Consider the following 24,265-nt stretch of genomic DNA (forward strand, 5'->3'; position numbering starts at 1 on the left):
TAAGACATCAGAATTTTGAAGGTCAAAATCTAATTCGAGAAGGGGGTGAAGCATTTAAAGGAATGTAAACCCAATGAACACTGTGTAGATACAAAAAAATGTAAGCCTTGTCAAGTTTGTCTTTTCTGTTTTGATAAATGCTTGTAAGCAGCCCACATTGCAAATGTTTATTTGGTTTATGAAGTAAATACATTGTCTACCCTTGCACTTTCCACTATTCGCATAACAAATTCTGTGCAAAATTCACTGTAGAGAAACATCGACTGTCTGCTAATTGCTAATTGTTAACACAGAAAAAAATTTCAAGAACCCATGTAGAAATGTCTTGATGGAAGACATGGGTTTAGAAAAAAAGTAAAATATTTTGTTTCCATATTTAAACAATGCTGATGCCACCACAAAAGCCTTATATTTCAGCACATCGTGGCAAGCAATAAATGAAAATGATGTGTGTATGTATTCAGCAAGCCATTACATTGTTTATATACAGTCTGGCCCAAAATCAAGTATGTGGTAATAAAGAATTCTAAATATAGTGTGCTCCACCTGAGCCAAAATCACTGAGGAGAAAGCAGTACGAATACCACCACATATTTTTCAGACGATATGCAGATTTTAATTTCTTAGTATGAAGGTTTTATCACTTCACGCCTGTATTTAAAAAAAACCCACACAAGTGAACCTCTGGGTTGTCATCAAGGCTTGTGGCAGTTAAAGCAATTATAAAGGCTCAGTAAACACATTTTAACAGTATTTACAATACACCCTGCAATGTGTCCAATTTCTGCTTATGTATAAAGATGGCATATTGGTAGTATCAGAATATTCACAGAAGCTCAATCAATGATATATCTACAATGTACTTTCATGTCTTCTGGTCTTTCATGAACAACTCAACTCAGTGCATCGTTACAGCTGCGTTGAGAACGCGCATATGTCTTTTGGGTCCCCTTTAATGGTTTAACATCATGCCTCATGAACAGTACGTCTTTAATATGTGATCATAAAAAGACACGCAACTGAGTTATTGTTAAATCCATCAGAAAAGCAAATATCTGCAAACAACTCAAGGTGATTTTTATTTCTGCATTAACAAATACTTCAGAGAAGCTTTTATGTATTTTATGTACAGTCCTTCTGTTTTTTATAGCTGCAAGGAAACCATTGAATGGCTTTTTAAAAAATTTTTGCAAAGCGCATTGCCTGCAGTGTTTTGCAGCCCCGTGATGCGCTGCTGGGCATACTAAGTAATGGCATACTGCCATGCTCTAAAACCTGTTTTTCAATCAATACTTCAGTTCCATTTCCTGTTGGTCACAGGATATGGTAGTTCCATACTGAATGATTTTCTTACATATTGTGTCCATTAGTGGAGTAAAACTGAAGAATGAGGGCAAAAGATTTTACAGTGGGCTATATTCTGTCATCTTAGATTTATTAATGATCTAACAAATGCAATGGGACTCTTAAAAATGTTGTCTCTAAAAAGTCTGCACTCGCAGCAAATATATATTTAGTTATGATCTGTTAAAGACTTTTCTCTTAAACCGTTTAATTTTTAGTTGTGAAAGGTGCATCTTCTTTCTGCAAGTTATAGTGCCATGGCTGCTGTGGTATCCAGCTGTCTTTTCAAACTTTTCAAGCTAGTTTTCAATCAGTTTTATTATTATAGTTGTATTCGGGTGGTGCCAGAATGCGTAAATAGCACATATTATTGATTTCTACCGATGGAAACCATTTCCACATCCTTTTCTATGCAAATTAGTGCAAATCCACGCAGCATACCGCGGCACTGCAGGTGCGCAGGCTTAGTCCTGTCCCCTAATGTCGAAACTTCGCACGTCGGGCCTGCTGATCGCAAGTAATGGGGTAACCAAGACGGCTGACAGACTACACCTCCTCTGACAGCGTCGAAACTGGTCAAGGGTCAGTCTTTGATGTCCGTGGTTTGACTGCGAACAGGTCCGTGGTTTGCTTGCGTTGGTTGCTGCAGAACGCTAGGAGAGACAATCCAGAGAAGAGTACTCTCGAGCTTATTCTTATCTCCCTTGGCCTACTACGCATTTGATGACGTAGAACGCAGGGTGCGGGGAAATCCTCCTCCCGCATTTCGTGCCATGACACCCTCCGAGTTTGATGCTGGGGGGAGGGTTACCTGTAGCGGATAGGATTTGCGGTGTTTTCGCTGCAAGAAGGGACTCCAAAACAGACACGAACGGGTAAGATCGAATTTCCTTTATCATTATGTGGGTAACAAAGTAAATAAGGGTACTCGTATTTTTATTGGGTCATTGTTTTTGCTCTGCGGGTGTGTTTGGAGGGGAGGTATCGGCACATGACCGATACGGTGATAAAAGGGTGGTGTCCGAACAAACAGTTTCTGAACTGTAAATAGTATTTCATTAAAATACGACCAGCTTTTTTGCATCATGTTTATGTTTTCAATCTTTATATCGCCTACTTCGATATCTTGCTTCGTCGTGATTGTCAATAACTTAACACCCACGTGTGTGTCTGAAGCAGCAATCGTCTACTAAAAATGTTAATGAAATAACACCCCGATAGTATGACTTCGCGATAATGGGAAAAGGTTTTGAAGGTTTGGTCACCTACAGATAGTTCCTAGCGTTTCAGTCTATTGCTGATCTAACGCTTGAGAACCACACCCATCTTGATGTGCCTTGATAAATGTTCAGTCGGGGGATGTGCGAAGCTGAGAATTAAGTTACAGACGCCGATAGGTGATGCTGTGATGGGCAATACCCGAAGAACTGCCGCGGCATTGTTAGGCTTATTAGTTTAGAGGCGTGCCATTTCATGGCGAGAAAATGGATAGAACATGAGCGGAGTCAAGATTTCAGATATCAATAAATTATTTATTTCATGATTTATTGATTTATTGAAAGCACCATCATTTATTCATCTTTTAAGTCTCAGAGACATGTGACCGGCCCCACCCATTTCCCGCGAGTCGATCTTATTAGACTGTAAAAGACACGTATGCAGCACGTGTTTATTGGATAGATTTTTTCTGAAGGCATTACCTTCCAGTAAAGTGAGATCAAACATTCGGGCTCAAAAGAAATACTTCTTAATTAATTTGTGTTTGGTAGATTTTTATCTATTAGCATTAACTTCCAGTAAAGTGAGATCCAATATTAGGTCTCAAAATAAATGCTTGCTAATTAATATTTGTGTTTGGTAGATTTTTTTCTAGAGGCATTAGCTTTCAGTTAAGTGTGACAATAACATTAAAAGAAATACATTTTACGTCGAATTAAGGAATTCTCCAAAATATTTCACATCAAATAGCTTTTCCCCATATGGATTGATGTCATCATGGGAGAAGAGCAAACATTCAGATATTTTTACATCACAGACTGTCATTTATGTCCTGATTTTGATAGAATTCATGATGGTAGGTTGTACAGGAAGGGTTGAAATATATTTTTAAGATATAGTGTTCATATATAACTGTGACAGCATCTCAGTTTTTCTTAACTTTTAGTGTTTTAACTACACTTTTCTACATGTAGCAGTAGTTTTTCCCCACTGCAGTTTAAGGAGGGCCATCATAATGTCTGTCTGTTGTAATGCTTGTTAGTACATTTCTCAGTTAAGACTTTATGTTTGAGAACCATTTTATGTTTATGACCCATTTAGCTTCAGTTAAAAAATTCATGAATTTATAAAGGCTTCTCTTTTTCTATTTAGACTGTTAAAGAGCAATTTGAGGAGGGGTAAATAATATATAACATAAAGCATACAAAAAATATCTTATCCTTATAAAAGAAATTAGGAAGAGTTTTCTGCAAAAATGTATTTGTGATGAACAGTCAACAAGTTTTCAAGGCAATTTGGTAGCAGAATAAACATCTGCTTTCATTTAGATCCATTCAAACATTGTGAAGGTGGGCCAGAATCTTAGCACTGAGACAAAGCAAATATAACCAAAAATGGTTATAAATGGTTCAGAATTGCTTGTGTGGTGGGGAGAGCATTGAATCTGCTTGGTGCAGCATGACAAGGGATTTAAAATGAACATATTGATGCCAGGCCGTTCAAACTGTCATGAGAGTTTTATCTAGCATTTGGTGCAAAATAGATCATAGTTGGTGGATAGGGAAGGAAATGCCTAGGCTACACCTAGGGTTTAGCTGTTTGCTAGTTGCTTTTACTAAGAAATTTCAAGGGAGAAAAAAAAAGCAAGTAATGAGAATGAAACAGAACTTGTTGATTTTGAAGACCAGACATTAAAAGATGAATGCATTACAATGCATAATGTTATGCAGTACTGTCAACTTCAGTCTGTTCATTGACATTTATTTAATTCATCTCACAAATGTGCCATCATTCATAATTATACATAAGTTCTTCTGTCATGCCAAGTTTATTTATTTATCCTAATTAGATGAGTTTATGCTCATCAAAATTATCTATGATCTTGATTTTTAAGCTGAAAGAAAATGAATAAACACACAAGCATGTATGTGTATGTTTGCATGTCTATGTGTACCCAAAAGCTTACATAGAATGCATCCTAACCTAAACTGCTACAGTAAGAGTTTAGAATGTGGTACAGGTTGACTTATATTAGACATCTTGCATACCATTGAGAGCCAGCATGAGCTAGGCAGGTGTACAAAGCACAGTATGCTCTTCTCTCCTGTCCCCAACTAGGAGAGAGCCACACTTTCAGACTTCTTATGAGGTTTTAATAAGGCAGAAAAAGAACAGCTACTTTGGTCTTCCCCACCCAACCTACTAACTGCATCCAGGAATAGGAAGAGAAGGATCACCTCTAAAAACAAATGCAGGTGGAAAGAAGCTAGACAGTTCCTGTCACCAGCACCTTGTAAGCCCTTACCTACCTAGCTAATTATTACAGATATAGTAACCTGCCAGGCCAGCATGGTAGGATTTGAAATCGCGGAAAACGTGCTCGAAGTAAAATCCTCAGATCATAAATGAGAGAAGTGTGTGTTTGGCCGGGCGGGGTGGTGGTGGTGTAGCTGGTGTTTTACAGGAGGCAACAACAAAGGCGGCGACACTGAAAGCAAGGGGGCCTGTCATAAAAAGAGACGGAGTACTGCTTATAGAGATTAACGATAAAGAGAAAGCGAAATAAACAGTCTTTTGGTCGGATAACCTCCCAGACCACCTTAATAACCTTTGCTGGGTCTGTTTATGTCACTGATGCCGATACAAAGAGATACACAGTGATGATACATCTTCTCTTTCGTCGATGTCACCCCCTACCGCACCAAAGACACTTCAAGGTTGAGGAGGATCCATCGGCGCTTTAAAGTCTTTTGCCTAGCAGTCTCAGTTTTCGTAGTTTATATGCAAATGACTCCTCCGATGCTTCTAGCGGTGAAGTGGAACAACCTGTAGTGTACATATTATTTAGCCCTCCAGGTGCTTTTTATATTAAATATGACAAGGGCTTGAGCGATCCTCCTTGGGAGGGGGTTAGAGCATAATGAGTACAGAAATATCTGGGCAGGACATATGTCCTAATCATAGTTCTTGTGACACTTAAGTGTGTGTGTGGGATGATGTGTGTGTGTGTGGGGGGGGGGATGATGTGTGTGTGTGTGGGGATGATGTGTGTGGGCCTAAATATAGAACAGCGTCGGTGGGTTATTGACAGATGACACTGGAACTGACACAGGAGGTCGAGGTCTATGTTTAAAAATGCACCGCGATTGTAATGATTGTTTATTTATTTTTTGCTGATAAATATTTCTTTTGTTTTTGATGCTTATTATCACCGGGGCTTATAGTGACGATCATCGCCGGGGGGTTCTCGGCCACCTCCCCATACTTTCCGTTTTCCCCAGAATTCCTACAGTCTCGATGCTTATTTTCATTCTGTCAGCATGTGTGCGTACGTGTTTCTGTGAAAATCTACCAGTTAGATTCTGGATACTCGGATGCCTAGAAAATACCGAATCGGCGATGAGTACGAACAATTAAGCGCGAGCACAACAAGATGCACGCGCACCCCTTCTGTGACGTGTCCTCTCGCGGTCGACGTCGACATATGTCGCTTCGCACAACATTTCACCGAAGAGGGGGGCGTGTTATTTTTTTTTCGAAATGGGGGCGGAGAAGAGAGAAGGACGGTGGTTAGATGGGAGATGGGGGGGTGTAGAAGGTCATTGGCGAGCAGGAGGAGGACAGAGGGAACTGTCGGAGGGTGGGAGGAGAAGCGCAAAACCTTGGACTCCGCCAGATCAGCCGGGCACGGAGGTCACCCTTCAGTTGTTGACCCCAGGCGCGCGGGCCCCGTGTTCGACAGTCTACTGTAATCTAATCTTGGGGCCTGGCGTGCAATCAGATGGGGCTGCTCGAAGCAACACACACACACCGCCCGGCAGGAGGATAAGCAGCCATTGTTTTGAACTCTGGACTGCGACATCGACGTCTAAAGACAAAGGCAGGCCTCAAACGTTCAGTCGTGTCACCAAGGGTTGGTAGGAGCAGGGGTGGGTGGGTGGATAAAATGGGGAGGGGACCTTTGGAGGATGTCACAAGATGTCACGTTACTCGGAGGGTCACTACTGCGCCGTATGGCGTAAGGAGGAGGGGGCTAGAGAGGTAGGGGGGTCGGGGTGGTGGTTCAAGCACGTCGCAGTGGGAGGATGAGAGTCAAGATGGGGGGTAGGGAGGGAGATAGCGATAAGGAGGCGAGGAGGAAGATAGTGTTGGGGGTGGGATGTGGGACCGGGGAAGGGGTGGGTTAAGTAAGTATCGAGGTACACAACGTTAGTCACGGGTATGAGTAGAAGGAGGACAGGTTGAGTCGGGGAGGAGGAGGGGGGCGGCGTTCGTGAAAAGATTAGGGAGGGTCTGACCCAGGCAAAGAACATTTCTTGCTGCTTCGTGTGCTGAAGAGGGAATGAAACAAGGGGAGTCGTTCCGGCAGTCGTAGCAGCGTTCTCGGTATGTGATGTTCTTTTTTTAAGGTGTTGTCTATACCAGATATTTTCTATGCGTGTTGTGTGAGAGAGAGAGAGCATCATTTCAATAGAAAATGTATTGTGAGGTAAATTGTTTTTGAACACATCTTTTATTTACATCTGCAGTACATGGTGATAAAAATTATACTGGAGTCAGATTTTTCGTAGGCTTTTGCTGTACCAATCACCCAATCACTACAAAAGTAATATAGTACAATAAAGTATAGTCGGTGGTGGATGCCTTAAAAGAATGCTAACTTGTACACTTACACATGGATAAAAGCACATGAAGGACATCAGATAGTGATAGTGATGTCTCAAAATTACACTTAGCAAGAAAATCCATGTCAGGAACCATTTAGCTATCTATAGTATTTCATGCCGAATATAAATAAAAACATAAATACAACAATTAAACATTTCAAAAATTAAAATCATTGCAGCAGGAGTAAATAAATATTAAGATAAAAGAGATTGGGGCTGTTATGGTTGTTTATCAAGTCTAGGAGGAGATGTGGAAGGTGACGCTTCGCTTTTCTCCTAACCCCCTTCACTGCATATTTTTTTCGTGTGTCGTCATATGGTCTACTTTTTAAAAACTATTTTACATCAAAATCATCTCACTTGATGCATGAAGACAATAACAGCATGTACATCTGATGATTTTGTGAATGCGCATGCTGTCATGAAGACAATAGTAACAATAATATTAATAATAATACTAAGACAATAACAGCAGACACGTTCATAAAATATTCAGATGACATTGTTATCTACACCTAATGTACATTTTTTCAACTTTGTGTATGTTTGGCATGTAGTTGCTGTGGCATGTGCAATGCTGACATCATGATGACCACATGGAATGATGAATCAGATCTGCACCCTCATGGTGTTGGGATATTATCACAGATTGCTTTTTGCTGCTTCTCCTGTTGAATCCAGTATTTAGAAAATTTTGACAGCTGTAGTGGCAATACTGATACCTGTGTTTTTGATGGTCTGCTGTGTAAGTTTACCTCCCCTTCTACCCCCCTCCTCATTTCTTCTCGGCTACAGTATACTATGATTTCACTGTTGTCTCTCGCAGTAAACAGAGATGACAGCATTTCTACAGTATGCTGCGATTTCATTATCTCTCACAATTACTAGAGATGATGACATTTTTAGTGTGCGTTGTAACTGTTCTTGAACGTTGCAATAGAGATTGTATTTTTCCTTAAAGACTTCACAGGCAGTACCCCTCACCCTCTTTATTCAAAAGAAAACCTGTAAGGCTTAAAAAAAAATAGTTAAGGGATGAGGTGTTAGAGGGCTTACTTTTCTGGTGGTCATCTTTTAGGTAATGGTGGTGCCCATCTCTTCTCCCTTGCTGCCTTACCTTCCCCAACCCTGTATGGAGTCAGGTACCCTTTCCTGCTAGCTGAACGTTTGCTGTGCTAATCAGGTATTGAATCAGTACACTCTCAGTTGGGATGCCAGCACTGGGCTATCTCCTTCTCTTTAGACATCTGATGTCACCATCAGAAGAAAGCTAGAACATTGACCTGCAGAAGAAGATGGGACCCCTTTGGGCATACTGCCTTCTTGCAGTATATGTGATTGTGAGGATTGGCATTCTCATCTTCAAATTTGTAGCAATTCTGCCTTGACTGCAAAATCATTACTTTTTTTTTCTGACATATAGTTTTCTTTGTGGTTGATATTTTCCTCAATTAAAACAGAAAATGTTTTGGAGAAAGGACTTTTCCTGCATGCCTTTTCTGCCAGTTGCATCCTTGTCTTCATACTTTTTATTTCTCCCTGTTTAATCTTTTCTCCCTCTCTTTTTGTATTTATGGGGTCAGAGTCTTCAGCTCAGCATCTGACCACACCCATCCTTCCCCTTCACCCCAACCTATGCCAGCATACACCCGTCTGTACCCTACATTTCCATGCATGCACACATGTGCACTCATGTCATGCATGACCACTTCCCCCCTTCCCTTACTCCCTCACATCATTGCTGGGGGAAGATGATTCATCAGGGCCACCTACCTAACTGCAGTCCCAAGCGACCTCAGGGTTGCTGCTGCAGTGACTTGCTGGGCCATTGACATCCCCCTGGAGGAGGAAGTGTTCCTCACAGCCTGGTGGTGGGTGCATCCTGCTGATTAGAAAATGATACACACACGCCCCTCATGGCTGACGGCGGATCTGAAGCCACAGCTCTGGGACAGTGAGGATTACTTTCGCGCCATGCTCACGTATGGTATGACCGCAGTTGAGCAGGAAAATGCTTTTGAAATTATTCATGAAGAGCAGGGCCAGCAGACATTTCTGTCGCTGTGTATGGATGTATGTGCATACATGTGTGTTTCTTGTTAGGTCTCGATCACACCCACACACACACGCAGTCTTATAACAAGAGGATAGATAGAATGAATTAGCCTTGTTAAAACCTTTCAGTTCTTGAAAGACCTGCGAGCTGAAGAGCGTGTTTCTGCTCGACAGATTGTTCACAAAAGTAAAACCCAATAAAAAATTAATTTATTATAATGAATGTAGGCATTATTTTCATTGAACAGATAACCATTGTAGATACATTCAAAGACATTTAAAAAATGAGTGGCCCACTTGTTTTGATTGCAATTTTATAAACACTTCCCTTTCGAGGGATTTCTTAAAAGTGAAGAAAAATGGTGTGATACATGAAAGCAAACATGATAGGCTATAGACAGGATAGACGTTTTAGACAAGATGGAAGATGAGTACACCTAGTCCAACAAAGCTATAAAAATGAGTGTGGGTCATTCATACATAACAAACAGATTGCACATTGACCAAATCTTGTTTGCATTCTTGGCTTTGACTGACTACAAATTAGTCAACTTTTTTTTTTTTTTTTTTTTTGTGAAGGAGGGATGATTTGTAGCTATCCAGAGATTATTCGGAAGGAGTAGTTCAGCTTAATGTAGGATTTTCTAAATTGGTAGATCATGTGCCACCATTTTTGTTGCACTTTTTAAAGGCTAACCCAAGTCAAACATTAAGCTGAAAGTTGATGGCCGTTCAATAATTAAACTTTAACAGAACATAAAGGTGTTGTTATTATGTGATTAAAAGCATAGTGAAGTTCTGATATTTTTGACAAAAGCACGCATGGATTCTGACTTCCAATGTCACTGAAGATAGATGGTCCATGAACTTTGAACATGTTATGCGGAATTGCCCACTCAGTAAGACTATCTTTGTGGTGTCTAGGGGAGTTGAGGAGCTATATCATGACTTCTTTCCAAACCCAGTTGAGAACTGCAATGCTTAGTGCTATTTTTGTGAATAGAACTGAAGAAAAAACAAAACACATTGATTCAAAAATACTTTCCACTCAGGTTGGGCTTTAATAAAATTATGAGTTCAGAATCTTAATTCGTTGAACACAGGCTATCACTAACATTGTCTTTCAAGAGTGGGAGTCATTTTCCTGGGATTAAAGTAGATCACACTGACTCAAGATTTTAAAAAAAATTAGTATTCAAAGGTTAATATAATCTATGGAATTTTCGGCATGTTAGTGATTTTTGCTGGAAAATCTGATTAACCTGAATTTTTCCTCATTCAATCACATAGTTTTTTTTTCTTGTCCCATACATGACTGGTTCACTGAGAAACACGATGACTCAATATTGCTTTGTCTTTTGCAAAATAATTGAATGGTGTGAGAGAGAGAGCTCCGCAAGAGGTGTACCTCGCTTTAAAAATATTGGAAAATGCAACAGGAGGAATGCCAGGCGACAAGTATGATGGAACTTTTGCGGAGCAACACGCGCGCCATAAGCAGAACGAGCGAGAGGGAGAGAGAGAGAAAGTTGTTATCAGACAAAGCCGTGACTGTAGTTGAACATCCTCTTCCCTTCACTTCCTCCTCACGCCTTAGCAGGAGGAAATCCCCCTGCCCGCCCCTCCTGCCTCTTACCAACTCTTTCCTCCTCCACTCATAGGGAAAGCCTCTTCACCAAATCTTGAGCGTGCATGAAAAGGTGTGACCTTCTATACGTGTGTGTGAGTGTTTGTGCGCGTGCATAACGCAGATCCTCCGTGGAACCCAGCATCTACCAGAAAAGTAAGTGAATTCATGAGTGAAAATAGCTTCTATAGTTGAATCCCAGGTGAGCGGTGTCATATTTATGATTGTGATCGTTCAATCCCCACCCTTCCATCCCTAATAAAGTTAGTTTTGAAGTTCAGGGCGGGTGGCAGACATTCACAGGCTGACAACTCTTTTCCGTGGGTGGGGGAAGGCAGGCAGGCGGCATGGAAGATGCAGGAAGGAAAGAAGCATCTGTTCCCACGCTTGAGCTACGGTACAACTGCCTGTGTTATTATTAACAAACCTTTGTTTTCTCAGTTACATTTTAATTACGAAGTGCATTGCGGTTTTTTTTTTGTTCGTGTGTGCACGCCTGCGCAGTCAGCATCATTACCAGGAGAGGAAAAAGTCTCGACCTTATGTTAGTTAAGGATATCCTCCTCAAACTACCACGAACCCTCACGACTATCCACCCACACCACACACACACAGCTGCGTTTGAAACCCTTGGACTGTGGTCTTGGAGTAGAATATCCGTGCAAGTGAGGAGCTGAGAGTGGCAGCACACAATCGCTCTCTCTATCTCTTCTGGAGGCACCGGCCACTCCACGCGTGCGCATCAGGCTCAGGGAGACATCGGGGACAAGGGGGAGGGTGCACAGGCTCCAACCCTGGGAGTTGGTCCCATAAAGAGGATGTTTAACGCTGCGATATCAGGGACTTGACAGCGTCACCACACACACATGAGACCTCGCGCGTGTCCCCTTATGCTCAGACCAGTTGTGCGTCAGTTCTGTTTCGGTTGAACGGTGTAAGTTGTTATACTTTCTGTGGTTATTGAAAAAAAAAACTTTTTGTATTTCTGTAACATAAAGGATTTTTCTGTATAACCATCAGTAAGTTTTTTTTCCAAACAATACAAATTTTAAAATAGAGTTGTCATATATAAGAGTATATATATATATGTTTAAAAATATATATATATTATGGTTTATCTGTGAAATAGGGCACCAGATTTGTTTCCAAAATAACAGTTTGAAATGTTTAAAGAAATGAAATTTTAAGGCCAATAATAATAATAAAAATAGTGGTTATAACAAACTTTAAAGTCAAGGTAGCATTTAATTAATATTTGTGCTTAACAAAGTTTAAAAATAGACAAACCAAGAACTTGGGTATGGATAATGGGGAAAAAAAGCGAAGATATCCGGATTGGGAAAAAAAATTAAAGACTTAATTGTTTACATTTACGGTTTGTTCATATGCGGTTTTGAAATTGTTTTATGGTCTTATGGGAGGGCTACACTTAAAATGTTAATATTTGAGAGTACCAACATCTAAATAAAATTCAACAAGTGTTGGCAGGGTCTTTTGATGCCATGGTGTAACTCATAATTATTAATTTTAAATATGGCTTTTGATACAGCATAGCTACAGTTTTGTGTTTCCAAAGGTGAAGTAATGAATTGTGTGAATAGCGTTTGGTTGTGTATGTTTTTTCACAATCTTGTGTCATTATGTGAATGCTTGTAGATCTTTGTGCATGTATTAAAAGATGCAGATATGAGGCGGGACTTCATGCGTATCTTCTCTCTTGTGTTTGATGCAGAAAATGGATACTTCTCTTCATTACACCTCTGTTAATCATGCCAACTGCTTAGTATCCACCATCAACAATCTTCGACGGGGAGGAAAGTTATGCGACATAGTAATTTCTGCAGGGGATGTCAGGATCCCAGCCCATCGTCTTGTTTTGGCAGCAGCGTCACCATACTTTGGTCCTCTTCTTGAACTAGCCCATTCTTCTCCTTCAAACGGTATCTGTGGTTTTCCCATCATATTTGTCTATGTATCATTATGTTTTGCATCATTATCTACCCTAGTAAATCTTACAGCACTAGTCCTTGTGTCTCTCTTGTCTGTTAATCAGTAGTGCCATTCTGTCTGATAACATAATGTCACTTTTTTGGGCAGATTGCAATCTTTGAAAATCATTGTCTAAAATTCTTGAATTGTCTTAAAATAAAAAGGTACATTTGTCTTCTGATTGGTTGTAGGTATGCCAACAGAGATTCGACTTCATGACATTGATGCAGCAGCTATTGAGCAGATAATTGAGTTCTGTTACACATCAACAATTTGTGTAACTGAGGACAATGTCTGGTGCTTGCTTCCTACTGCAACACGCCTACAGATGAGTGAGTTGTGTACACTGTGTTCCGACTTTCTGCACTCTTTGCTGAGCCCGGACACTTGCATGCGGACCTATGCCGTTGCATATCACTGTGGGCTGACAGAACTGGTTACTGAGGTTGTGAAGATGCTAAAAGACAGTTTAGACAAGGTATGGTGAGAGTAAGGTTTGAGATCCAACATTAATATCTTGGACAGGCAAGATTTTAATTTGAAGAACCACACCAATGTGAAAAGTAGCTACAGTCAATATAAAGCAAAGTAAAGCTTAAATTGTTTATGAAAAACTTCATTTTGTGTGACATTAATTGTTAATGCAAAAGAAGATGCACATTTTTTGTGAGATTGAAAGCGTTTATTAGAGTTTATTAAGGTTTGGAACAGAATCAGCATTGTTCGAACTTGGGATTAAAGGAACCAAGGTCTGATTTGATCCTTTGTGAAAGTGGTTAGATCTTGTTTGGCAAGATTGCCAAGAGGATGGTTTGTTTTCAGAGGCCTAGAATCCATTAGTTTCATAGTTAAGCACTGTTTGATTTTTGTTCAGACTTTCTTCTTCTCACAGACATATGTATGGTGTTCTGACAGGTAATTCAAAGTGATGGCTTCTGTGAAATGAGCATTGAGGAGCTGAGCACAGCTCTCACTACTTTGCCTTCTGCAGTTGTAGGTCACCGTGATATGGTGCGTGCTATCCGTTGCTGGGTACAGCACGACTCGGAGACTCGTAAATGTCATGCATCACAGGTGAGAATTTTAAACGGCATCATTTATTTTTTGCCAGCAAAAATTGTATTTCTGAACAAAAATTCAAACAAACTTGTGGATATTGATTTTTTGGTAGCTTATTGAAAAATTATGAGTGGCTTTGGTCTTTATTTTAAATCATCAGTACATCAGGTTTTTAAATATTTGCAAAATCAGTTAAAATAAGCAGATGTTGCTGACCAAGGTGTCTTTTTCTTTTTCTGGTGTTCAGTTAGCACAAGCTTTTCCTGGGCTAGTGAGTCGGCTGAAAGAATTCTTGCCAGAGATTCCGCTTTTCCAACCTTCTGACGACAGTGGCACACCAGAACCTGATCAGAAAATCTTGAGATATGAAGGTCAGGAAACATTTTGAAACAGCGATGCATTCCATTTTTTAGCAGACATGTTTTACAAACTCATTGTATAATGTGTTACACACTGACCATAAACTCAATCATGACACTGTGTGAAAAATGAATATATAAAGGTGTACAATTCTAGAGTGAATTTATTCTTCTTTTGAATCCTTTTTTTTTTCTTGCCTGTAACAGTAGATATAGCCCTTGTGCAGAAAAGTTTTGAAATAACTGCAAACCCAGCTGTTGGTCAGCAGCAAACACTCAGGTCCTACAGAAATTGACATTTCAACATCAGAACTAGGTTGCACTTGTTTCGAGGTAACCATAAAATATATCACAGTCCAATTCTAAATATGTTACAGAGCTCCCTATTTGCTTAGACCTGTCTTTGCATGGTTCAGCAGGAAGAGAGGATGATGGAGCTGACTCTCCTGCAGGAGATGAACATGATGGTATATCTTCACCTCCACTTTGTCTAGTTTGTGGTGAGATCTTTCGTTCAGAGCAGGAGCTTTCACAACACAAGCACGATTGCACTGAAGCACTTTTGAAAGAGAGTGGTGAAGTGTTGGAAAATGGCTTCCCTGACTCCCCAAGTGATTCCTTAGATGGAGGAGAAGAGGACAGCTCTGGCATCCCATCTCGTCGCGACCAGCACGTGTGTCAGCTGTGCTACAAAGCCTTCGCAGACAAGAAGAGTCTAGGGAAACACATGCGAACTCACTCACAAAATGGCTTTTCCTGTAGTTCCTGCAACAAGCGATACAGCACTAGGTCCCATCTTCTTGGTCACATGCGTCTGCACTCCAGCACGCACTCGCCCTTTGCCTGTGACTATTGCCGGCATCCATTCTCCAGTTACTGTGCCTTGAAAGTGCACATGCGAGGCCACAAAGGTGCACGGCCCTTTTCTTGTCCTACGTGTGGTCAGCACTTTGCCAAAAATATCCACCTCAAGCGTCACATATCTACCCACACAGGAATCAAGCCTCATGTGTGTGACCTCTGTGCGAAGCACTTCAGCCGCAGCGACCACCTCAAGCGGCACGTGCAGTCCATCCATGCCGGCCAAAGACCGCATGCCTGTCACATTTGCCACAAAGCCTTCGTTCGAAAGTATGAGCTAAACAAGCACCTCCAGCTGCATGTCCGCACTGGAGCCATGCTGTCTGATGCCACATGGGATGCTCTGCCTTTGCTTGGGCAAGCATCACCAAGTCCTAGCATGTCACTAGACAGTACAGACAGTCCATAGGGCAGTTTAGGAAAAAAAAAAGTACTGTTTTGAAAGAAGGAAACTAGTCTGTTTCTCTCCATACTGAAAGGCATGAGGATTTAACACCAGCTTTTCACAGCCAGCCTTGGTGTGCAGCAGAGTATTTTTGCAATTAGTCACAACAGTTTGGGGCAGTCAGAAGACAGTTGTGTGCAATGTTGTTGCTGTTATAGCTATTATGGATGCAAGATAATTGTTTGAGTACCTTATCTGATCTGTGGTAAAGGTACAATGTGCAGTGTCGTGATGTGTTTTAAGGAAGAAGATTGACAGCTTTGTAATCCTACCATTTCAGAGATTTGGGCATTTTAAGATATTCACTCATTATCAACAACCTCAGGATTAGAGTGACTATAATTTTACTGCCTTTGACTCCCAAGTAAAGATAACTAAATGAAATCAGTTTGGTTCAAAGGGACTAGGTGTTATGGTTTTCATTGTACCCAGATACATAACTGTTTTATATACACATTATTCTTACATGATTTGCCCCTTCTCCAAATCATAGGTAATGCTTGATGGTTGTTGCACCATTATTAATTTAAAGAGTGTTGACAGGGTGATCTTTTTGTAAACCAGAGAGGTCAGCATTTTTTAATTTTGTTCTTTGGCACATGATTTGGAATGCTTTATTCCTCGTTGAATGGTAAACATCAAAGATCATTTAGAGCCAGGTTTTGGCTATTTTTTGCATTCCCACCAAGTTGTGTTTGATGAAACTGTCATGACACTGCTCACCATGGTTTGTACGTATTTTTTTAACGTTATAAAATTTTTGTATGATTACAAAATCAAAATGAAGATGCTATTTCAGACCACTCTTACATGGGTTTGAACACTAGGAAGACAAAACCTGCCTTGAGTTACATATAGTTGATGAATTTTTAGAGGATATAGACTGTCATTGCAGCCACCCATCCTGCCATCACAGTTGGGCATTTAACAACTCCAGATGCACATTACCCTTAGATGCTCAGATTCATTGGCTGGAGTAGAGGTTCAGCTTTGTGTGCAGCCATATTAGATAACCTGCAGAGAGATTACAATTTCAGGTACTTCAGTTCATATGAACCATTTTATTTATAGTGTAGTGCTTACTGTTCATGCATTAGAAGTAATTACAATGAACATTTACATAGCACTTTTAAAATGATTTGTTCAGAGCACTTCACTAGTATCTTATGTAAAGCTGGTTATTCTTTGTGGTATCAGCCTTTTCAAGCAACTATTAGAAGCTTTCTGCTTAGGTCACATCGCAACAAGGTCAAAAGGCCCCTACCATGTTGTCAAAATTGAATAATCAGAAGTGTCATTGTTTGACAATGCATTACAAAAATAGATTTGTATAATGCATCAAATCTATTCATCAAAGAAACTTATAATAGTTGCTTGAAAAGGCTGATATCACAAAGAGGTGGTCAAAGTTTAATTTCTCTATACAACCATTGCAGCACCATACTATACATTCCACACCAGGTAGTGTACAGATTCTCATCAGTTTCATTGTTGCCCATCTCCTTCACATTTGTTGCAGTTGGCTTTAATATCAGCTACTGCACATGCTTTGAGCTGTGCATACACTGTGAAAATGGTAATAATGCTGATCTATAAATGTGTTTGGGGACCTAGAAGAAAGCTTATTTAGAGTCTGGATAACACCTTTTTTATGTATGGAACATTCAGTAGATTTGGTCTGGTCTCCTTGAGGGAATAGAAGGGTTCGGTGAATGTGCATATGAAACTTGTGGGTTCGGTACCTCAAACAAGATTAAGAACCACTGCTTTAGAGGTTTCAAGATATCTATCACCTGTGAAATGAGAACCACATGAAATTCACCTTTTATAAATATACACATTTCTTTTGCATCGGATAAGTGGAACCAATCTTATAATCTTAGGTTCATGATTTTTTGTATTAACCAGAGTTGATATCATAATAATCCCTTAAACACTTTTGTAAACATGGTTAATATTAAAGAATATTGCATTTTAGTAGCAAAATAAACATTTTAATAATGCTTAAGATTATGTGCTGCAGAGATGTACTTAACTGCATAATATCACATGAATTTTGGAGTGGTATCATGTAGTAATTGTTATTAATAGTGCATTTTCTAGCATAATCAAAGTTCACACAGAGAAGTGAATGAATATAAAAACAGAAAAAGCAACAGCAAAATCAAAAGTATGCCTAGATCGTCTTCCCCAACAAAGAACATTGAGTTAGTGCATTGGTGCTACAGTAATTGACTGAACCAACGCTGTGATCAGTTTGGGGTTCTTGCGTATATTTTGGGCTTATTCATTTCTTTATTGACATGTGGAGCTGCAAGGTTTCATTACCACATAAGCTAGTCCCAAAAATTTTACTCATGGATCATGGGATTTTTACATGGTACTAATCAACTCTTCATGGGGGCTCAAGCAAATAGTGTTCCTGAGAGAGAGAACAAGAGGAGAATAGAGAGCACTTATATGCTTGCATAAAAAGAATGTAAATACTAATTTATAGCTGGTTTCCAGGCTTGTACAGTTCATGGAATTACGGACTTCTCCGTGATGGAATTGACATAATCTCTAGGAGTTCTTTGCCATAAATAAACCCACATTACATTTTTAATTAAGACATTTTTTGTCTGTGTTACATTTCTGCTCAAATGATTTTTGTTCTTTTGTTAGTTGTTATGTTCTTGGGTTTGCATATTACAGAAATAATATAACTGCTTTTTGATACTCTTTGATGTTTGTGCCGTTAACAGATTCCATATACTCAAGCACCATTTTGCTATGTCTGAATCATTCCATTGTCTGTGGTAGGAAACCACAGTGTGTCATTATTTTTTAAGTATAGATTATTTTCTGGTGCTTGAAAAGATGGAGCATTCCATTTTAATAAGAGATTTTATTTGAAGTTTTTTCTTTGTGTTCATTGTGCTGTATTTTAAGGGTAAAACCTTACTTTTCACATTGTGAAAGATTATTGTTTTAGACCAATGTCTATTGTGGTTTATTTGTGTGTTTCTTTAACGGAAAGCTTGAGAAGGGTTGAAACAATTCTCCCAATTTTGCTTCAGTTTCACAATTTTAAGCGAGAGACATCCCTGGATAAGTGAAGAATGTCCATTCCAAGTGTCCAAATCAAAATTCTTTAAGCTTACTCCAGAAGAGCTTTATTAAACTAACATTTTAAAATATAAATGCTGTATGTATGAAATGTCTCATATCTTGTCAATGACAAAGTACATTTCTTTAGTACATTATCTGCAAGTTGTGTGCAGTTTTTCTTCACAACAAGCCAGGTTCGTCTTCTTTGCCTTCTGATTGGACTGGTTACAATAAACATTTTGTTTTGTGTGGCTCTTTTTATATAATTTTTGTACACTGTTAAAATATCCACTAAATTATTTCCAGCAGTATTATGTTTAATTAAAAAATGTGAATAGACTTGACCACCATATTCGAGGTAAATTGAATGTCTTTGAAAAAAAGACTAGACCAAACAAAGGACCAAGAATTATGTGTTCTAGAAGTCAGACAAAAACTGTGGACGTCAGTGCAAGAGCCTTGGATATTAGTTTGTCTGGAAATTTGAAAATGTTATACAGGCTTTGGAAGCACCACTAGCACCACATCACTTGTTCAAGGCCTGGAACACTGTCCTTGCATTTGAACAGTTATTTTCAACATAGTATTTTTAGAAACTGGCTTGTATTGCAATGTGCTTCTTCCAAGAGGTAGCAGTTAAAAGGCTAGGTAAGATTATTGCTCCTATGTGTATTACTTCTATAAATATTATCTTATTTATCACTTTTTTCCTTGTTGGTCGGAAAAAAAGTTTTGTATTGTGGACTATCATTTAGTCAAGTGTATTTATTTATTTACAGGCAACATGGATGCTTAGATGAAGATCAGATCACCTGTTTTGGTTTTGTGATATCTGATAAACATTCCATTTTAGTGCCAACTGCTCACTTTTTTGGAGAACGTTGGGTCCATTATTTTGACCTCTGCCTGCCGCACAAAGTGACTTTGTGGTTGAAGTTGTTGTCAGTATTTTGAAGCCACTGTTAATTTCTTGCATATTGTTACTACAACTTGTCAGCTGGAGAATGTTGACCACAAACTGATGTGAGGGAAGAAAAAGCTGTGAGACATTAAGGCAGTGTTACTGGATACGATTTTTGTGCCAAAATATCATGTGTTTTTTCATGCATCTCATGCATATTGCACACTAATGTGAGTATTGCATGGTGTACAGTCCGTGTGATAATCAAACTTTTCAAATGAAGAAGGATTGATGTCTGCACTCAACAGACTCTGGTTTTGTGTCAGGTCTTTAATGATTTACAGTAGAGGGGCGCATCTTTCTCTCTAAATGTCCATAATTTCACTCGGTAATATATTACCATTTTTTTTTCCTTCTCACAATGAGGATTTTGTTCCAAAATTGAAATTGCCTTAATGCTCTTAAGTGACCTTTTTTTGGTTTTGGATTCTATTACTGTTGGACAAGTGAAGATCAGCATTTTCAGAGTTGCATTTTCCTCTTAAAGTTTTCTTATGACATGTTTTTAAGGAACCTGTTATACTAGACTTTTGTCCCGAAATGACAGAAGTGCATTAACAGGACCTGTATCATTCCAAACAAAATGAATCAGAGAAATTTTTCTGGATGGAAGTCCCAGGTCTTTCAGTGGTGATGCCATAACTGTTGTCTTTCTATTAGGTTCTTAACTATAAAAGCCTTATCAAATGTTTCTTGCACTACTAAAGTTTTAAAGAATTCAATTAGCCTTATAAAATGTCTTTGGAAAAATATGGCTCAGTTTGAACCATTAACAGTTCACTCACCTTCAGATTTACAGGTATGCATTTCTCTTATGTTAATATAATCTATATGCAATGGACTACTGCCTTCGGCTCCGTTCTTAGTCTCATCCCCCTCCCCCACCAAAAGAAAGAAAAAGAATAAAAAACTAAAAGCTAAACAAGCTGTGCTTCAGGTTGATTAGATTTCTCTTTACTGAATGTTTTCAGTTAATTCATTTCTTGCACCACTTTCAAAAATTGACATCTCCGTGGTCAATCTCACATTCCTGTTTGTGAAATATTTAGTATTTCCCTCTGTGATCTTATTCTGTTAATCCTATATTGCTATTGTCTATACCCATCAAAAGACTGAAATTAATAAGAACCTTATGAAGCTTATTATTCTTAAATTGATTTACCAGACCTGTTGCAAATGCTGACACAATTGCTTCACAGGTTTCTTGCAGATGCACATATTTGCTGCACCATTTATTGACACAGTTTGAAAGAATTTTGAATTGGATCCCTTTCTTTTTCATTTTGGAGACAATATATGAGTTGTATCAAAGTTCATATAGTTTCAAACTCAGACAGCTGTAGGATTGTGGCCTTACAGTCAGTCCAGATATTTTTGTTCTAACCTGTAGACCAGGTACACTGTCCGTTGCACTCTCATCTGGTCACTGATTTAGTATATTTTCTTTAGGATATTTTTCTCATAAACCTTTCTTTCCTATATTTCTTTTCATAGCGTATTTTTTCAAAGTTTTTATTTTCTTGTTTCTGCAAGCAAGCACAAGACACAACAAAAAAGAGCTACAGCACTAATTCCATGTTGCCTTCTTTGGTGGAGAGAAAATTTCTGCCTGCAGACAGATTGGGCTCAAACCTAAAGAAAAGCATAAAGTAAATAGACTCTTAAATCATTTGTGTAATATTACTTAATAGATATTATTTTCTGCGAAAGCAATAAAGAAATCTTAGACTTTAGGACAGTGTTGCCTCGATGTGGTCTTTCATCCTACTACTGTTTTAATTTTGCATAATGTGACTGCCTTATTCAACTGTTCTAAAATAATCCAACTCCTTGAAATCCATATCATGTCTTTTACCTACAGTTTTAAGATTATGAAATAATTTTTTTTAAAAATTGAAATGTTTTAAAATGAAACTGTTAATGCTTTTGTGATATCAGATAATTATGTATCAGCTCATGCACGAAGCTTTATTAACGCCAATTAGCATTTCATTTTATGTCACATGCTGACCTTTTGTTGGCATTTATGCACTTTTGTTTCTTTGGGTGACAAAGTGGATGTAAGTGCAAGTGTTCTGTTAGAAGAAAGGTCAAACGTGGCATGTTTTGAGAGGCACAACAGAAAATTAAGCAAAGAAAGGCTAAACAGATTATTGTTGAATCAGTTGTTTTGTTGGTCTCCTTATTTAAAAAGAAAGACAAGTTGATTTTCAATTTAACCCCATTAAATGACACAGTAAAGCAACCATGCATAAAAAAAATTATATGAATATTTGCCTTTTGTTGTTTTTGCCTTTCATTTGTTATGTTTTTTCTGAATGCTATCTCAAATTAGCACCAGGAGATTTGGCATGTCATCCAAACCATTTTAGTTTCTTAAAAAGACACATATAGAATAGATCAGTGGTTCTTAACCTGGGTTCGATCGAACCCTAGGGGTTCGGTGAGTCGGTCTCGGGGGTTCGGCGGAGCCTTCGCCACATAGGTCAAGACACACCCGCAATTCGTGATGACACTAAAGAAGGGTTCGGTGAACGTGCATATGAAACTTGTGGGTTCGGTACCTTAAAAAAGGTTAAGAACCACTGGAATAGAGCTATCGTTATCTTATAAGATTTTTTGTTTGTAATTTTTTTTTTTACTGGATTCAATAAAATGTGTCTTTTTAGTGTCTCATGACAATGCTGTCATTTGGGTTTTGACTCTTCCAAGTCTACAATATGGTGTTCATAAAGCATGAAGATTTTTCATTCCATTCCCTATGTTATTTTTTTTTTTCTTTCAAAGATTTCACATTTCATTCATACAGTATAAAAGATGGTACTCAAGTATATAAGTAGCCCACTGCATTTAAAGTGTGCAGTCTGTCTTGCATTTTCCCATTAAACTTGGTTTAATGTGTTAAGGTGCTTGTGAGGAAATAAAAGTGAAACTAGAATAAAAACAGTATCTTACTACCTAGTCTTATTTTAATATAACTGGTGTTTCATGCCATTCTTAGGACTGCTATGTGTTTGTGGGGATGGGAAGAGGCAGAATAACTTAGTCTAAACAACCAGTTTTATTAGGGAACAATATTGCACTTTCTTTCTTGAGTTCATTATGTTATTTACTGAACAGATTGTGCCCAAAATGTTTAAGTCATCAGGAAGAAATTATTTAATTATACACAGTCTCTTGCAAGGCTTCTCTTATGGAGACTAGGTTTATGTAGTTTTGTGCACTTCAAAGCAAAAACTGATAAAAGTGGGATTTGAATCTTGTTTGTGGTGAGTTAAAAGCACCTCTGAGAAAAGCTTAGTAGAGCAACTGTTTCTCTAGTAATATCCTCTTAAAAAAAATTAACAGATATGAAAATACGTAGTTATAGCACATCATTTTAGAATGGCATGAAATTCTGAACATAATTGGCAGAGGAATTTTGCCTATTATTTTGTGGTGGGTTTTTAGGGATTGAATTTTTGTTTTTGAAGCAGCCAGCACCTCACTAAATTGAAACCAAATTTAGTTTTGGGAATTACAATGATTAATGATTTGCCTGTTCTAGTCTATTTTTGATGTTTGTTTATTTTGTAGCTGTCTTACATCTTTGTCAAAAGCATTTGACATTTTTAACCCCTGTCCACTAACCCACCATGTCGGCATCTTTTTACTCTTGATTCCAGTCAGCATTTTATTTCCTTATTTCTGGCTAATTGGCACTGCTGTGCACATTCAGTGTTTGTATTTCTTTGTAGTACTTAAAAACTGTATTCACAGCAATGAACCAATAGTTCTGAAGTGCAAGGTGTGGCTGTTGCAAAGCAAATTTCACCAGATGTTGAAAAATCTATTTGTGCTAGTTATTTCTCTATCCAGAAAGTGATTTCGTCTTTGGATATATAAATGAAAGAATCTATTTGTGCTAGTTATTTTTCCATCAAAAAAAAAAAATTGATGTAATCTTTGGACATATAGACTGTGAATTTGACTGATTTTCTGATGCCTTACTGTTTCTGATGCAAAATGTTATTTATTGGTACGATGTTACTTAAATGATCCATGTGAACATGCAGAAAATACAAATTGTGAACGGTCTTTATTCTTCATATCACTCTTGAAACTTTTATATATGAATACAGCTTTATCTGTCAGATAATTTTAAAGCTGAAGATATATAGTTTTCATCTAAAGCAGAAGTGCCCTTGTTGGATGATAAAACATCTGAAACTCTTTGATACATACTAATTCGAAGTGTTATTAAAGATTTAACAAGGAATGTTAGACATCTCTTTTTAAACAAACTTGATGAAGTGTACTGTAGAGGGAAAAGGGTTAAGAAGAACATAAGAGATTTTGGAGGGTGTACATTTCAGAAAGAAAGGTTTCTTTATGGCCTTAACGGCTTATGATGTTTGTGTGCTGATAACCTGTATGCATTCTCACTTGGCATTATCTAGTTGATTGCAATTTTGCGATTATTTGGCCTTGTTGCTGTTTTCTTTTCACACTTTCAATTGTACGTCACTGTTTAGTGACTGTTTGGTCAGGCAGTGCCCTAACGAAAATCAAATAAAGTATTGTTATTCTTAACATCACGTCCATGCTTTG

The 24,265-nt window shown here is 38.5% G+C and overlaps 2 protein-coding genes across 8 annotated transcripts in view; one reads left to right on the forward strand and one right to left on the reverse strand.

Annotated features, from left to right (window-relative positions):
• Nucleotides 1-10,803, reverse strand: part of LOC112561460 — a 30,969-nt gene extending 20,166 nt beyond the window's left edge. Inside the window, exon 1 of the mRNA XM_025233975.1 lies at nucleotides 9,003-10,803. The gene's annotated coding sequence lies outside the window, so the exon portion shown is untranslated. The remainder of the gene's footprint in view (nucleotides 1-9,002) is intronic.
• LOC112561462 (zinc finger and BTB domain-containing protein 49-like) lies at nucleotides 1,897-24,249 on the forward strand. 7 transcript variants are annotated; one of them, XM_025233982.1, is made up of 6 exons: nucleotides 1,897-2,219; nucleotides 12,644-12,851; nucleotides 13,092-13,378; nucleotides 13,816-13,974; nucleotides 14,207-14,330; nucleotides 14,735-24,249. In XM_025233982.1, exons 2-6 carry the CDS (start codon nucleotides 12,647-12,649, stop codon nucleotides 15,586-15,588), a joined length of 1,629 nt encoding a protein of 542 aa, XP_025089767.1. In that variant the 5' UTR covers nucleotides 1,897-2,219; nucleotides 12,644-12,646; the 3' UTR covers nucleotides 15,589-24,249. The 7 variants fall into 7 exon arrangements, with proteins under 7 accessions (XP_025089767.1, XP_025089768.1, XP_025089761.1 ...); XM_025233983.1 differs by having other exon boundaries at nucleotides 14,738-24,249; XM_025233976.1 differs by having other exon boundaries at nucleotides 1,913-2,219; nucleotides 14,696-24,249.
• Nucleotides 24,250-24,265: the final 16 nt, after the last annotated feature.

Source organism: Pomacea canaliculata, linkage group LG4, assembly GCF_003073045.1.
Source record: "Pomacea canaliculata isolate SZHN2017 linkage group LG4, ASM307304v1, whole genome shotgun sequence".
NCBI lineage: Eukaryota > Metazoa > Mollusca > Gastropoda > Architaenioglossa > Ampullariidae > Pomacea > Pomacea canaliculata.